At 42.7% G+C, this 13252-nt stretch overlaps 2 protein-coding genes across 2 annotated transcripts in view; both read left to right on the top strand.

The window, feature by feature from the left end:
* The first annotated feature begins 7440 nt into the window (after positions 1-7440).
* LOC133100848 (glycerol kinase-like) lies at positions 7441-9096 on the top strand. Its single transcript, XM_061205343.1, has one exon. The coding sequence runs from the start codon at positions 7441-7443 to the stop codon at positions 9094-9096; it is 1656 nt and encodes a 551-aa protein (XP_061061326.1).
* Positions 9097-10609: 1513 nt separating this feature from the next.
* Positions 10610-13252, top strand: part of MOGAT1 (monoacylglycerol O-acyltransferase 1) — a 28339-nt gene continuing 25696 nt past the window's right edge. The window contains exon 1 of the mRNA XM_061205356.1: positions 10610-10811. Within this exon, the coding sequence (XP_061061339.1) occupies positions 10718-10811 (94 nt within the window). The 5' untranslated portion in view covers positions 10610-10717. The remainder of the gene's footprint in view (positions 10812-13252) is intronic.

Below are 13252 nucleotides of genomic sequence, written 5' to 3' on the forward strand. Positions count from 1 at the left end.
AGGTAATCAAAATTGACAAACCATTAGCCAGACTCATCAAGAGAAAAAGGGAGAAGGCTCAAATCAATAGAATTAGAAATGAAAAAGGAGAAGTAACAACTGACACTGCAGAAATACAAAGGATCATGAGAGATTACTACAAGCAACTATATGCCAATAAAATGGACAACCTGGAAGAAATGGACAAATACTTAGAAAAGCACAAACTTCCGAGACTGAACCAGGAAGAAATAGAAAATATAAACAGACCAATCACAAGCACTGAAATTGAGACTGTGATTAAAAATCTTCCAACAAACAAAAGCCCAGGACCAGATGGCTTCACAGGCGAATTCTATCAAACATTTAGAGAAGAGCTAACACCTATCCTTCTCAAACTCTTCCAAAATATAGCAGAGGGAGGAACACTCCTAAACTCATTCGACGAGACCACCATCACCCTGATACCAAAACCAGACAAAGATGTCACAAAGAAAGAAAACTACAGGTCAATATCACTGATGAACATAGATGCAAAAATCCTCAACAAAATAGTAGCAAACAGAATCCACCAGCACATTAAAAGGATCATACACCATGATCAAGTGGGGTTTATCCCAGGAATGCAAGGATTCTTCAATATACACAAATCAATCAATACACCATATTAACAAATTGAAGAAGAAAAACCATATGATCATCTCAATAGATGCAGAAAAAGCTTTCGACAAAATTCAGCACCCATTTATGTTAAAAACCCTCCAGAAAGTAGGCATAGAGGGAACATACCTCAACATAATAAAGGCCATGTGTGACAAACCCACACCCAACATCGTTCTCAATGGTGAAACACTGAAACCATTTCCACTAAGATCAGGAACAAGACAAGGTTGCCCACTCTCACCACTATTATTCAACATAGTTTTGGAAGTTTTAGCCACAGCAATCAGAGAAGAAAAAGAAATGACAGGAATCCAAATCGGAAAAGAAGAAGTAAAGCTGTCAATGTTTGCAGATGACATGATACTATATATAGAGAATCCTAAAGATGCTACCAGAAAACTACTAGAGCTAATCAATGAATTTGGTAAAGTAGCGGGATACAAAATTAATGCACAGAAATCTCTTGCATTCCTGTACACTAATGATGAAATATCTGAAAGAGAAATTAAGGATACACTCCCATTTACCACTGCAACAAAAAGAATAAAATACCTAGGAATAAACCTACCTAAGAAGACAAAAGACCTGTATGCAGAAAACTATAGGACACTGATGAAAGAAATTAAAGATGATACAACCAGGTGGAGAGATATACCATGTTCTTGGACTGGAAGAATCAACATTGTGAAAATGACTATACTCCCCAAAGCAATCTACAGATTCAGTGCAATCCCTATCAAACTACCACTGGCATTTTTCACAGAACTAGAACAAAAAATTTCACAATTTGTATGGAAACACAAAAGACCCCGAATAGCCGAAGCAATCTTGAGAAAGAAAAACGGAGCTGGAAGAATCAGGCTCCCGGACTTCAGACTATAATACAAAGCTACAGTAATCAAGACTGCATGGTACAGGCACAAAAACAGAAATACAGATCAATGGAACAGGCTAGAAAGCCCAGAGATAAACCCACATACATATGGTCACCTTATTTTCGATAAAGGAAGCAAGAATATACAATGGAGAAAAGACAGCCTCTTCAATAAGTGGTGCTGGGAAAACTGGGCAGGTACATGTAAAAGAATGAAATTAGAACACTCCCTAACACCGTACGCAAAAATAAATTCAAACTGGATTACAGACCTAAATGTAAGGCCAGATACTTTAAAACTCTTAGAGGAAAACATAGGCAGAACATTCTATGACATAAATCACAGCAAGATCCTTTTTGACCCACCTCCTAGAGAAATGGAAATAAAAACAAAAGTAAACAAATGGGACCTAATGAAACTTAAAAGCTTTTGCACAGCAAAGGAAACCATAAACAAGACCAAAAGACAACCCTCACAATGGGAGAAAATATTTGCAAATGAAGCAACTGACAAAGGATTAATCTCCAAAGTTTACAAGCAGATCATGCTGCTCAATATCAAAAAAACAAACAAACCAATCCAAAAATGGGTAGAAGACCTAAACAGACATTTCTGCAAAGAAGATATACTGATTGACAACAAACACATGAAAGAATGCTCAACATCACTAATCATTAGAGAAATGCAAATCAAAACTACAATGAGGTATCACCTCCCACCAGTCAGAATGGCCATCATCAAAATATCTACAAACAATAAGTGTTGGCTAGAGGGTGTGTAGAAAAGGGAACTCTCTTGCACTGTTGGTGGGAATGTAAACTGATACAGTCACTATGGAGAACAGTATGGAGGTTCCTTAAAAAACTAAAAATAGAACTACCATACGACCCAGCAATCCCATTATTGGGCATATACCCTGAGAAAACCATAATTCGAAAAGAGTCATGTACCACAATGTTCATTGCAACACTATTTACAATAGCCAGGACATGGAAGCAACCTAAGTGTCCATCGACAGATGAATGGATAAAGAAGATGTAGCACATATATACAATGGAATATTACTCAGCCATAAAAAGAAACGAAATTGAGTTATTTGTAGTGAGGTGGATAGACCTAGAGACTGTCATACAGAGTGAAGTAAGTCAGAAAGAGAAAAACAGATACCATATGCTAACACACATATATGGAATCTAAAAAAAAAAAAAAAAAAAGGTTATAAAGAACCTAGGGGCAGGACAGGAATAAAGACGCAGACATAGAGAATGGGCTTGAGGACATGGGGAGGGGGAAGGGTAAGCTGGTACAAAGTGAGAGAGTGGCATGGACTTATATATACTACCAAATGTAGAATAGATAGCTAGTGGGAAGCAGCCACATAGCACAGGGAGATCAGCTCGGTGCTTTGTAACCACCTAGAGGGGTGAGATAGGGAGGGTGGGAGGGAGATGCAAGAGGGGGGAGATACGGGGATACATGTATATGTATAGCTGATTCACTTCATTATAAAGCAGAAACTAACACACCATTGTAAAACAATTATACTCCAATAAAGATGTTAAATAAATAAATAAATAAATAAAATAAAATGAGTGACTATAACAAAAAAGAAACGAACTCACAGATATAGAGAACAAGTTAGCGGTTACCAGTGGGGAAGAGGGAAGGGGGGGCAACATAGGCATAGGGGATTAAGAGGTACAAACTACTATGTATAAAATAAATAAGCTATAAGGATATATTGTACAGCACAAGGAATACAGCCAATATTTTATAATAACTATAAATGGAGTATAACCTTTAAAAATTGTGAATCACTATGTTGTACATTTGAAACTTATATAATATTGTACATCAACTATACCTCGATAAAAGAAGAAACATATGCAAAAATTCTTATTAGGGAAAAAATAATAAAGTGGTAAGCCTTTATGTCTGTAATTTCTTCTCCAAAAACAAACATTGTCCACTTCCTCATCCATAAAGTGAAGGTAGGACCTCTCCGGATGGTTTGGGGATAAAGTATGTGGAAACAATTTGAAACATGCTAAATACTTTTGAATATTAGACATTTATATTCCAGGTAACAATCCAAGTGATCTGAGACTATTAATTCGCTCTGGTATTAAGTTTAGTAAAAGTGGAGTTGCTGCTGTAAACTGAGGTGATAGATGATACAATTTACAATAACTGACTTTGTTGTAATTGCTATGTATCCAAAACGAGTTCTGTTCTGGCTGAAATCTTTTATGCATTTCCTGTAAGTCTCCTGGGGCATTCTAATCCCTTTGTAGATTACCCTGAAATTTTTAGGACTACATTAGAGTTTGGACTTTATCTTAAAAAAGATTTTAAGCAGAGAAATGACATGATTGACTTGGTATTTTGGAAAGGTCACTTTGGGTACATTGTGGAGAAGGGATTAGGGGTGGTAGTTCAAGGGGCAAAACTCAAGGCACAGAAATCACTTAGGAGGTTGCAATAATCCAGAGGAGAAATGATAGCAGCCAGGCTGGGGAAATGGCATGTGTTGGGGAAAAAAGTAATAATAATAGATCCGAGGAATCAACAGGTCATATACCAAGTAGCCATAAACAACCAGAAAGATACAAACATGAGTGAAAGCCCATCCATTGGATTGGACCTTCTTGGAAACTGGAAGTAAATGATGGAGCCTGCTTTGCCACGCCTCCAAGGACACTGCTGTTTGAGTTGCTGACTGCTTCATTCAAGAGCCTGCCCTGGACCCAGATTGGTTGCAGTGGGCATTCTCAGTCACTTTCCCCTAGTTTTTCCCTTGTTTGGGTTGCTGGGGCCCCAGGTAGGTTCCCAGGCCGGGTGCAAACAAAAGGGGGGAGAGGTTCATGGGAAGAGAAAGGACATTTCATAAATATTAGTGATTACTGTAATAATTTCTCAGAGTAATTGTTCATAGTATTATAATAGTTTAAAAGAGCAGCTATGGAAGCACCTGTTTTGTAGAGCAAATAACAAATATTAACATTAACTAATGGAAAGATAATAATTGAACCTATATCAATGGAGCTTTCAAAGGAGAATATGAAAAGAAAGCATAGTATATAGAGTCTGAGAACTTGTATGTGCCTACAGCAACAAGAAAACACAGAGGAAAGGTAAACTTTGGACCATTATCATGGTGGCTACAAAGTCTTACTCTCTTGGGAAAGACTCCTGAAACTTTGCCCAGAACAAACATACTCCAGCCCTGTCAGATTGATAACATAGTTCATTGAGAAGAAAATAAGAAAACAGAGGGGCCTGGGCAAATTTCTTGAACTTTGTTCAGAAGAGCCTTGAGAATAAAATTTCTTGAAGGACATTCCATCGAAATTACCATAGTGATGGTCCTCTATTTGACTTTAACCCGAGCCAGTCACTCTCAATGAGTTATGGTAACTGTGATGGTTGGGTTCCGTGTATATGGTGCGTGTGTGAATGAGAGAGAAGTATTTATCTTTATGACTAATGCATCTTATGAAAACCAGAACAGTGACCTTTGTCCTAAACTGTCCCCTTTAAGGACTCTCAGTCTAGAGAGAATGCTGTTTCCTTTTAAACTTAACGATAGGAACATTTTAAATTAAACTACAGTAAAATAGAAAAACGTCATCTTCTTGTTAGTAGAAGTTAGCTATAGTAAAATGCACAGGAAACAAAATAAAACAAGGAAGTGATTTTTAGTTATTCATTTCCAAGGATAGGCTTTTGTAATCTATAAGGCAATCTAAACTATCACCTTCTCATTCCTTAATTAGAGTTGAGAAGTGGAAAGAGGAACCACACTCGGTTGCCGGAATCTCAGATCTTCAAGCTGGACAGTGCTGATTTCCTATCACCATGGCCACTTCAGGACTTAACCATGGCAGAGGTGCTTTATACATTTTTGTTGAATTATTGAAAAGTTATGCATGTTTTATTCACTCATATGTACCCAAAGCCAAGCATATAGTATATGACTGGTAAATATCAATATTTGTTGACTGAATGAATAACTAACCCCAACCCAAACCATGACAAAGTTGGTCCTCTGCATTCTTCTACCAGAGGTTCAGTGACCGGTTCCTCTGTTTCAACATCCCCTTCCTCCCTCGTGGTATCATTTGAGGAAGAGCTTAGTACGGCAGTTACTTGCTCAGGCTCTAGAAACAGACAAGCCTATTTTCAAAAAACAGAAACTTAGTTTTACTACCTACTAGGTGAACAGTTAGTTTGACCTCTAGCCTCACTATCTTTACTGGTAAAAGGAATAATAGTACCTACCCTGGAGAGTTGCCGAGAGGCTTAAATCAAACACAGCACGGAAAGCATGTAGCCCGGTACCTGGTAGATGGTAAGCACTGAGTAAAGTGGATATATCACATATAGTTTTTTAACTGCAGCCCTGTTTAAACTTTGTATTTCTCCAAATATTAGCCTACCCACCACCACCAAAAAAAAAAAAAAAAAAAGTGGTTTTCAACCTGGGTTTTGCCGATCCCTCAGAGGTTCTGTAACTGTTTGATGTCAGTTTCATTTTGCTAAAGATACACCTTGGGAAGGAGGAAGATACTGAGAAGGTGGGAGTCAGGATCCCCATTCATTTCCAACAAGACCAGTTTCACTTTGATTTCTTTTATAAATTGGAGTTATTTGAAGATTAAAAAAATATCCCCCTGCTAAAGTCAAAGTTTGAAACCATGATCCTACACGACATTGCTCTGCTCATCTGTTTTAGTACAGTTGTAAAGAGATCTAGGTCTACTCCTTGCCAGTAACTGGCTGGGGTACCTTGGACAAATCCCTCATCTTCTCTGCTCTAAGCTCCCTATTCCACAAAATGTGTAGTTTGGAAAGAAAATGTGTAAGGTTCGTGTTTTCCTATTAGTTTTAGTTCTAGAGATCAACAAAACTCCTACAGAAAAGTTGTTTTGAATAGCTTGTTGAATTAAAACTTTCTCACCATTTAACTCCAATAATCATTTAACTCCAATAACCTGGTACACAAATAAACATGTGTTGACTGTTAAACAAATGAGTGAATGATTTAGTTGCTAATTAAAATGGTGATGGACCCTCATGGGTCCCTGCTTTGCTTAAAGGAGCTGTGATGGGGTATGACAGTTCTTTTCTACCTGCTGAGGGCGCGGGGAAAATGACAAGAGCATGAATCAGACGATTCCAATTAGGTGCTCATTCTCTATCACTGGAACTTGCATGTTTCTTTCAGGGCACTAGACACATTTGGTTTATTTTCTGTTTCTCTCACTAGACCGTGAACCCCAAGAGGACAGAGACCTTTCTTATTCATCCCATCTTATTCAGCCCATCCCCACTCCCCACCTAGTGCTTAGCACATACCAGCCTTTCCATAAATAATCAATGAATGAATGCGTGTGAATTCTCAAAGGCTCAGAGACCCTGTCTTAATTCACCTTTGTGCTATCAGCACTCAGGGCAATGCCCCGTGCAAAGCAGGCATTCCCTACATATTTGTTTCACGTGTGGGTCAACTGATGAAGGGATGACTCCTTTCCAGGTTTTAGACGACAAAACCGTATTTGAATCTTCACTCTGCCAGCTGTGTGACTTTGAGCCTGGCCTTCATTAACTGCCAAATGAGCTAACAGTTATTTCGCAGGGTTGCTCCAGGATAAGCTCAGGCTGGTGAAGGGCTCTGCACAATGTCTGACACGCTGTGTACTCAACGCATTCCCCACTACCAGTGGGGTAAGGTGCAGGGAAGAAATCTAGAAGAATCTAGAAGAGAAGAGGGAGGGGCGGGGCGAGAAGCTCCTTGCCGATACTGCGTTCTACGACCGCGCGCCGGCTGGCCCTCCCGGCTCGCCGTCCGCCCCTCCCCCGCCCGCCGCCGTCACCCGGGAAACGGGACGCTATCGCCCTCCCGCCGACCTAAGCGAGTTTCATGGCAGCCACGAAGAAAGCAGTTTTGGGGCAGTTGGTGGGAGCAGTGGACCAGGGCACAAGCTCGACGCGCTTTTTGGTTTTCAATCCAAAAACAGCCGAACTAGTTAGTCATCATCAAGTGGAAATAAAACAAGAGTTTCCGAAAGAAGGATGGGTGGAACAAGACCCTAAGGAAATCCTGCAGTCCGTCTATGAGTGTATAGAGAAAACGTGTGAGAAACTTGGACAGCTCAATACTTCCAACATAAAAGCTATTGGTATCAGTAACCAGAGGGAGACCACTGTGGTGTGGGACAAGTTAACTGGAGAACCTCTCTACAATGCTGTGGTGTGGCTTGATCTAAGAACCCAATCTACCGTTGAGAGTCTTAGTAAAAGCATTCCAGTAAATAATAACTTTGTCAAGACCAAGACAGGCCTTCCACTTAGCACTTACTTCAGTGCAGTGAAACTTCGTTGGCTCCTTGCCAACGTGAGAAAAGTTCAAAAGGCAGTTGAAGAAGAAAGAGCTCTTTTTGGGACCATTGATTCATGGCTTATTTGGAGCTTGACAGGAGGAGCCAGTGGAGGCGTCCATTGTACGGATGTAACAAATGCAAGCAGGACGATGCTTTTCAACATTCATTCTTTGGAATGGGATAAAGAGCTCTGTGAATTTTTTGAAGTTCCAATGAAAATTCTTCCAAATGTCCGGAGTTCTTCTGAGATCTATGGCCTAATGAAAGCTGGGGCCTTGGAAGGTGTGCCAATATCTGGGTGTTTGGGGGACCAATCTGCTGCATTGGTGGGACAACTGTGCTTCCAGGATGGACAAGCCAAAAACACGTATGGAACAGGCTGTTTCTTACTATGTAATACAGGCCATAAGTGTATATTTTCTGAACATGGCCTTCTGACCACAGTGGCTTACAAACTCGGCAGAGACAAACCAGTACATTATGCATTAGAAGGTTCGGTAGCTATAGCCGGTGCTGTTGTTCGCTGGCTCAGAGACAATCTTGGAATTATAAAGACCTCAGAGGAAATTGAAAAACTTGCTAAAGAAGTAGGTTCCTCTTATGGCTGCTATTTTGTCCCAGCCTTTTCAGGGCTATATGCACCTTATTGGGACCCCAGTGCAAGAGGGATCATCTGTGGGCTCACCCAATTCACCAATAAATGCCATATTGCTTTTGCTTCATTAGAAGCTCTTTGTTTCCAAACCCGAGAGATTTTGGATGCCATGAACCGGGACTGTGGAATTCCACTCAGCCATTTGCAGGTAGACGGAGGAATGACCAACAACAAAATTCTTATGCAGCTACAAGCAGACATTCTGTATATCCCAGTAGTGAAGCCCTTGATGCCTGAAACAACTGCCCTGGGAGCTGCCATGGCAGCAGGGGCTGCAGAAGGGGTTGGCGTTTGGAGTCTCGAGCCTGAGGATTTGTCAGCTGTCACGATGGAGCGGTTTGAACCTCAGATCAACGCCAAGGAAAGTGAAATTCGTTATTCTACATGGAAGAAAGCTGTGATGAAGTCCATGGGTTGGGTTAGCACTCAGTCTTCGGAAAGTGGTGACCCTAGCATCTTCAGTAGTTTACCCTTGGGCTTTTTTATAGTGAGTAGCATGGTAATGTTAATCGGAGCAAGGTACCTCTCAGGTGTGCCATAAATAATACCAACTCATGGATTCCAAAGATGCGAGCTCTTTACCTAACAAGAGAATTCAGTGATTCTGTCTCTTAATGTGCTGACACTATTCATAGACTCTGATTTTATTTATAATCCACTTGCTGCATGACCCTCCAAGTAGACCTGTGGCTTGAAATAAAGAAAATGCGGCACACACAAAAAAGTGATTTCTCAATTAGGAACAAAAAAAACCACAGCAAGTTTTGCATACAAAAAGTCACAAACAACTCCCCTGAACTACCCAGTGGTTGTTATTTTTATCCAACTTTCTATTAAAACATTGAAGGAGAAAGGGGCATAGTGGGGGGATGGGTAGTCAACTCTGTTGTTTTGCCCTCTTCCAGATTCCTTCTAGCAATGACTTGACAGCTACCTGCCACTTGGTGTTGGTCAACTATACAGGAAGATCTACAAAGAAAATGTAGTGGGCGCTCACAGCATGAGGCACAATTTAGAATCCATCCATTTATTTAACACATCATAATTGAAACCCTTCACTGGCAAATCTTAGGGTAAAGACTTGAACCCTAAACACAGCCTGCAAGGATCTGGTCCTTGGCTACCATTTTTGACTCATTTCACTCCATTCTCCTCCTTGTTCCCTGAGCTCCCACTATATTGGTCTTCTTTGAGTTTCAGCCACAGGACCTTTGCACATGTGCTTCCCTTTGCTTGAATTAGATTCACCGTTATAATTAAAGTCAAGGTCACTTCTTCCTAGACTGACCTTCCAGTCTAAGTCCTAGAACCTTCTCATTCATTCATAGTAGCGTTTCACTTTGCAATTACACACCCAATTGTGTGGCTATTTTCCTTATGTTTCTCCCCCACCCCCCCCATAATTTGTACCCTCTGAGAGCAGAATCGATGAATGACTTGGTTACTGAGTGTATTCCCAGCGCCCAGAATGGTTCCCGGCACGTGGGAGGTATTCAATAAATGTCCTTTGAATGAATAAGCGAAAGTTTTCCAGGATTCGTATAGGAATCTGAGGCACAAAGGTGAGGAGGCCCCAGAGTTTGGGGGTGGTGTGGGGAACACAGACCAACAAACAGATGGGTACCAAGCTCCAGAGAAGCTAACTCCTGCGCCTTCCTCCAGCTGGTGGGAGATCCTAACCCTTTCGCAGCTGCAGACACCCTCGGAGGAAGAGGTGGGTTTAAAGGCGGATGCTGAAGCCTAGCGCACAGTAATCGGCCAGCTGAACAATGGTCAGAGCCCGGTGGAGGTCCCAGGTCTTGGGCGAGGTTGCAGGAGCCCGCGTCGCCGAGCTCTGGCAGGCTGCCAGGTGACCCCTCTCATCCACCCTTGTGCCTAACGCGGCGCGCTCTCATCTGCGCCCGGGCGCGCCAGCCAATGCGCCCCGGGCGCCGCAGCTGCTCCCGAGCCCGGGCGCGTGATTGGCAGCCTCCAGCCTCAGCCCCGGCGCGCCCTCCCACCCAAGACTAAGTCCAGTCCGCGCCCACTCTGGGGCGGTCGCCGCCTCCTCTGCGCCGGGGTGCCGGGCGCTGGGCCGGCAGGCAGCGCACACCCGGCAGGCGCCGCGGAGCAGCGAGGTCCCAGGCGGCAGCGCTCGGCGCAGTCCTCGCTCCGGCCGGGCCATGAAGGTCGAGTTTGCGCCGCTCAACATCCCGCTGGCGCGGCGGCTGCAGACGGCGGCGGTGCTGCAGTGGGTCCTGTCCTTCCTTCTGCTCGGTAAGGACTCCCGGCCGCGCAAGATCCGGGCGAAACACCGCGGTGCCTGGGGCTCCGTCTCCCCCCTCCCGGACATCACTACTTCCCTTGTAAGCCAGAGCAGGCAGGTCACAGAGGGCATTTGTAGCTAATTTAGGACTCCGCTCTTTGATTCATCTTTCCACGTGAACTTTGTAGCAAGCCACTGATTGCCGACTTTATTTTCCCCTGTGCTGTTTTTCAAACTCGAGGTGTACTTTACCCACAGTAAAAGGCACAGATTTTAACTCGATGAGTTTTGACAAATGTATACATCCAAGTGTAACCACGACCCAATCGAGCTATAGGACATTGCACTTAAGCCCCTCAAAAGTAGATAAACTCGTTTCTTGAATTATCGATTCATAAATGGGAAAACAATGCCCAAGGATTTGAAACCTGATTCCTTCCTTATCCCCACCCTCATAACAAATATCTGTGTTAGCTTTTCCGTGTTTAAGATTTTCAGGATGCAGAAAGGTACCTTGCTGCAAAGAAGACTGCACCACACGTTAGGTTGGGTTGGATGGCCTCTGTCTGTAAATAATTCGACCCAGGAGAGTGTGTTCTGGCCAGTTCCCAAGTTACGCTCATGTAGAAATGCACAGGGGCCAGTCACTAGATGGGGCAGGGGGCTTATCTGCGAGCTTTTTCTCTGGATGTTTGTTCTGCTCTTAAGGCCGGGGGTGGGGGTGGGGTGGGGTGGGGGTGGGGGTGGGGTGGGGGTGGGGCATGGGGAGGGTCAGGGGAAAGGAGGGGGTATAAGAGGACAGGAATTACTGGGAACTTAAACTCTTCAGAAGGCTAAAGTCATTTGTGTGCTATAAGATCATGGGTTGTACACTGTCCAGGCCACAGTAATAATAAATTCATTCCACTGTAGAGGTTTACAATTTTGAAACCATTTTACATTTTGAATGCCTGGATCAGTGGTTCTCAACCCTGGCTGCACATTAAGATCACTGGAGGAATTTCTAAAAAATAAGATGCCTGGGCTCTATCCCTAGACTTTTGAATTCATTTGTTTCAGAATGGAACCTGCACATCGGGATTTTTTTTTTTTTTTTAATAAACTCTCCAAGTACAGCTAGAGTTTACTAAAAAAGGAAATTCAAATAATTAACTCATTAAGTCCTCCTAGGCCAAACTGTTGAGACAGCATTGCACTTTGTTTTGCTCTAGGCCAAAGTACCATTGAGGTAACAGCTACACTTATCTAGGGCTTTGTGTGTGTCAGGTACTGTTCTGCCAGCTACAGCTTGGCACTTGCCATCTACCTCTACAGTTCTAAGCACCGTACACTATTAACCATGTAATCTTCACAACAGCCCTATGAGGTAAGGACTGTGTCTTCCTGCGCTCATTGTACAGATGAGGGAACTAAGAGGTGATGTGAACTGTTCAAGGTCACACAGTTAGTAGGAGGTGCAGGAGCTGCGTGCAAACCCAAATATTCTACCCAGAGTTCCTGCTTTAACCACTGCGCTGTCCAATTTAATGCCTTGAACCTGGAGACTGACTTTCTTGCTCATCAGCCAGCACATCTCTGATAGCCCACTGTCCTTTCCTTCCATGGCCCTTATCATTGCTTGTATTTGTGTATGTCTGTGGTTACTTGAGAAAGGTCTCTATTGCCATCTGTAGGAGAGCAGAATTTGCCATCCCAAAATACGTCTCTTTGGTATATTAATTATTTTAAGCTGGTTATTTTCTAAGAAGCAGCAGACATGGGAAAAACTCTGAAAACCTAGTGGGAGTTACCCTTTTGTAAGAAACATTTACATTTATAAGGGAAATCTCTATTTGTAAGGGTGTCTCCCTTGCTGTACCAGGAAGAGGATGATGACCAAATCTCTAGAAACCTACCAATGAAGAAGGCAGGGACTTAAATTTGCATAAAACCTTACCCTTCCTTACTGTGCTTTTCCTGATAACCTCCCATAACTGACTCAACCCACCTTCAATATCCTTTTTTGTCTTTAGCTGAGGATGGTATTTAAGGGGAGGGTTTTGGCCATTTTGGCAAGTTACTCAGTTTTCCTGGGTCTCCCCCAGGCATACATATTATTAAAATTTTGTTTGATTTTCTCCCATTAATCTGTCTCACGTCAATTTAATTCTTAGATCAGCCAGAGGAACATAGGAGGGTAGAGGAAAATATCTTCCTCCATGATACATCCTAGTTCACAAGCTCAGTGAGGGAGTACCCAGCATGTGCCTGGCCCATGGAAGGCACACAGTAAGTACTGGTTGAATGTCTTCACTCTGTCACCCAAAAGGGAAGTGGTCCACCCCACATGTCCCTATTTGTATCAACTCTTGTATGTAAATCCGCACAGCGACCCTAGAGGTAGGGGCTAACCCCTGTACTCATTTTCCAACGATAGAGCTTGGAGGTGTAGTAACTGCTCAAGGTCACAAGG

The sequence above is a fragment of the Eubalaena glacialis genome, chromosome 1 (genome assembly GCF_028564815.1).
Source record: "Eubalaena glacialis isolate mEubGla1 chromosome 1, mEubGla1.1.hap2.+ XY, whole genome shotgun sequence".
Classification (NCBI taxonomy): domain Eukaryota; kingdom Metazoa; phylum Chordata; class Mammalia; order Artiodactyla; family Balaenidae; genus Eubalaena; species Eubalaena glacialis.